The sequence below is a fragment of the Parasteatoda tepidariorum genome, chromosome 2 (assembly GCF_043381705.1).
Source record: "Parasteatoda tepidariorum isolate YZ-2023 chromosome 2, CAS_Ptep_4.0, whole genome shotgun sequence".
NCBI classification, from domain to species: domain Eukaryota; kingdom Metazoa; phylum Arthropoda; class Arachnida; order Araneae; family Theridiidae; genus Parasteatoda; species Parasteatoda tepidariorum.
The window spans coordinates 104,259,005-104,262,534 of record NC_092205.1 but is presented as its reverse complement, the minus strand read 5'-3'; the positions used below and the strand labels follow the sequence as shown (position 1 = coordinate 104,262,534).

The 3,530-nt window shown below is 34.2% G+C and overlaps 1 protein-coding gene across 1 annotated transcript in view; it reads left to right on the top strand.

Annotated features, from left to right (window-relative positions):
* Positions 1–3,530, top strand: part of LOC139425042 (uncharacterized) — a gene marked incomplete in the record, with an annotated part of 5,969 nt that continues 2,439 nt past the window's right edge. The window contains 3 exon segments of the mRNA XM_071178026.1: positions 1–264; positions 546–823; positions 2,008–2,140. Of these exon segments, the coding sequence (XP_071034127.1) occupies positions 115–264; positions 546–823; positions 2,008–2,140 (561 nt within the window).

The window sequence follows — 3,530 nt, the reverse complement described above, 5'->3', positions numbered from 1 at the left end:
GGACTGTATGGTAACTAAAGTCCAAAGAGTTTAAATCAGTTGATAAGAAATTTTTAACTGGAATTAATAATCCTCATTGAAATTTTAAATGTGTGTGCTTCTCATTGTTTTCAGATGATATTTGGGAGAGATCTGATGGATGTGTGTTCCACTTTCACAACACTCCCCTCAAGACGGAGAGAATCTCTAACATCCTCCACCCTCTACCCTAGAAGACAAGGAAGTCTCACTCACATATCATCATCTGCTGATCCATCCACCAGGGTATGATCATTTATTTTAAGGTTTTTCTGCAGCTCATCTATAGAGTGTCTTCTTCTTTTTCTCCTTTCATTACTTATAAAAGTACTTCCTTTTTTACAAATTTAAAAATTCAAAATGAAAAAATCTCGTTAAAACATTCTAAAAGAGTTCAGGGTGAAGAAACAGAGATTTTGAAAACCAATTCTTAGAAAATCTACCTCAATAAAAATAAATCGAACAAAAACTCTATACAAATACTCTCCTAATATGATATTTAATTTTATTAATAATTTTTATTGCAGTTAAACGATCTGAGAGAGGCGAGATTACCTCCGCCAACTCGGAGCACTGAACAAGGCAGACGTCGACGAATGTCCGTAACAAGTAGCCAAGGGTCAAGAATGGCTAATGTTGGAAGCGGACATGACTACCTCAGCGAGAGAGGAAGCTTGTGTCACAGTTCTCTAGGACATTTAAGATTCGATTCTGATCCTTGGCAATCCAGAGGTCGAAGCAGTCACAGTGACTTTCTCAATGAAGTCAGCATGCCGCCACCCTCTTCAACAATCACCAGACAAAGGTTACTCATTTTCTAAAATCATAGCTGCTCTAAACAATCGAATAAATCAAATCACTGAAAAAAGGTCTGAAATTCACGGGAGTTTAACGATACATTTTGAAATTTTTTTAAGAAGCAAAAGGGCAATTAAAAAAATCTGCTTCACATGGACTTAATGACACGGTGCAAATAATGAAATAAAAGCATCGAGGAAAAGCTAAAATGATAATTTCTTTTAATTTTACGTAAAATTAGTTTTTTTTTTGCCAACTAAAAAGAATTTTGGTACAAAATATTTTACATTGTTCGTGTTTTGCGGTTAGTCGCTTAATACTTTTTTTTTACACTTCCAAAACAAAAATCGTCTATTGAAAAATTTCTGTTTTAGATATCCTAAATTGTATCATTTCTCATTCGATCGATATCTTCGAAACTTCCAGANATACAAAATATTTTACATTGTTCGTGTTTTGCGGTTAGTCGCTTAATACTTTTTTTTCACACTTCGAAAACAAAAATCGGCTATTGAAAATTTTCTGTTTTAGATATCCTAAATTGTATCATTTCTCATTCGATCGATATCTTCGAAACTTCCAGAAATACCAATCACAAAATGCAGCAACTGATAGTTTTTCTAACATGTTCTATCAGTTACTATAACATGTTTTATCCATATATTTTTTTATCCGTTTTAGAATACTAGTTGTTGTTTAAATGTGTGAAATGAACTGAAATGAAAATCACTGTCCAATTTATTAGATTCTACGTAAAATCTTAATTAGCAGAATACAGTTTTATTTTTTTTACGCGCCTGAAATCTTATGAGACTTGTTTTAATGAAGATATGATTTGCACGAGTATATAGGCAATACTTTTATATCTATTTAAGCGTACATGTCATGGGGTTTTTATTGAGGAGATTTTTTATAGACTTCCTATTTGTATTTATTTTTAACATATTGCATTTCAATGTCAACCCATTGATACAGGAGCTTAAACAAGTGCAAAATTGGTTTCAGCCGAGTAAAAACAATGTAGCTGTAGATTATCTCCTGATAATTAAGATATTATATGGAATCTTATTGGGCGTTTAATAATTTGACCGGGGGACTGTATGTATCGGGTTTCATAAAATAGTATCAAATTGTAGCATTTCTAGAAATTCTCAAAAGCACTTATAACACACGATTTTTAATCCTCCCCAGAGTGTGGTCGGAAACTGGACGCTCTTTTGATGATACAACCCTTAGAGCTGTTTCTTCAAAGAATTTGAGAGATGGATCCGATTTCTTGATTCCTGGTTCTACTCCGATTTCGTCCAGAAGATTATACAGTGATGTGAGTATTATTGCACTAACAATTAAGCTGAAACAATTTTATGTGTTATCATATTAAGCAGAGCTTTTGTTCCTCCCATCAAAATTGAAGATATTCAATAATCAATGCTCAACTCAAACATTTACCACAAACAACAGTTTTCCTGAGATCAGTCAAAACACAACATCAATTGCAGGTGATTTCGCTTAGTACCTCTTGAAAACTCCCATTTACGTAGCGGTATCTATTACTAAAATTAATTAAACATCATTTGCGTCGATAATAAGAAAGGTGATTTTTTACGATTTCTCAATATTAATAAGTACTTCTTCCTCATTCATTTAGTTTTTTATGACGAGGCTCATATTTCTGTTTCAATTTGTTCCCATTAACAAAATTAATTAAGTATTATTGTCGTCAGAGACAGCATGGCAATTCTGAGTTTACGAATATATAGTGTTCATCTCCTTAGACTTGTACCCAACCCAGAAGGCAAGGGAACTCTTGGCTCTGGCATTGGTACGGGCAAGCCTTCGTGGAGGACATTTTTGATGTAACTAAACCGCTATGGCGTTATATGGAGAGGGAAACCACGAAAAGCTCCTACGATTCATCCGATGACAAGGGTATTCTAATCCATAATATCACTGAGGATATTTCACGGCTGGTGTGAGTGAGCCGAAAGCAGAACTCGTATCAGCCACTCACAGCTGGAACTCGATCCCGGCACATCCTTTCTCCATTCTTTCAGCTTTTTCATATAATTTTTTTTTATCGCCGTTTATTCTCGCCAAACAATCCTGATTAAATAATGCGGCTACTGGTTTCGCCATTATAAGTACTGCGATGATAAGAATCTATTATGTCACTCTAGGAACCTAATATAGGTACAGTGATAATAGGTTTATGACTACCCTCCAAAAAGCGTATGTAGCCCAATATCACCCACACTACACATTCATGGCACCAAATACACAATCTTCTTATTATTTGTTGTACATTCCGATTCGACTTCATATCATAATAGGAGATTCATATAGTATCATTTAAAGTCTGATATTCAGAATTTACCATCGTTTTTAGATGTATTGCGAGAATCAGCTAAATACCCGCTTTTCGTACAGGGGGGAAAAATTAATAGGATTGGCTGTTCAACGATGGTTATAAAGTAAAACAACATATCATATGATAAAAAAAGGTTGTGATCGTCTTATTACGATGACTGGTGACCCATGGGTCAAATGTTTTTTCTTTCTGGATGGACTCCGTTAAACGCTTTTTTTAGGGGATAGTCACCGAGAGTCCATTGGGTTACAGATTTACAGATTTGTAAAAGTTACCTATAGACATTCAGCTTTATTTATGCAGATTTATCTATCTATCTATCTATCTATCTATCTATATATATATA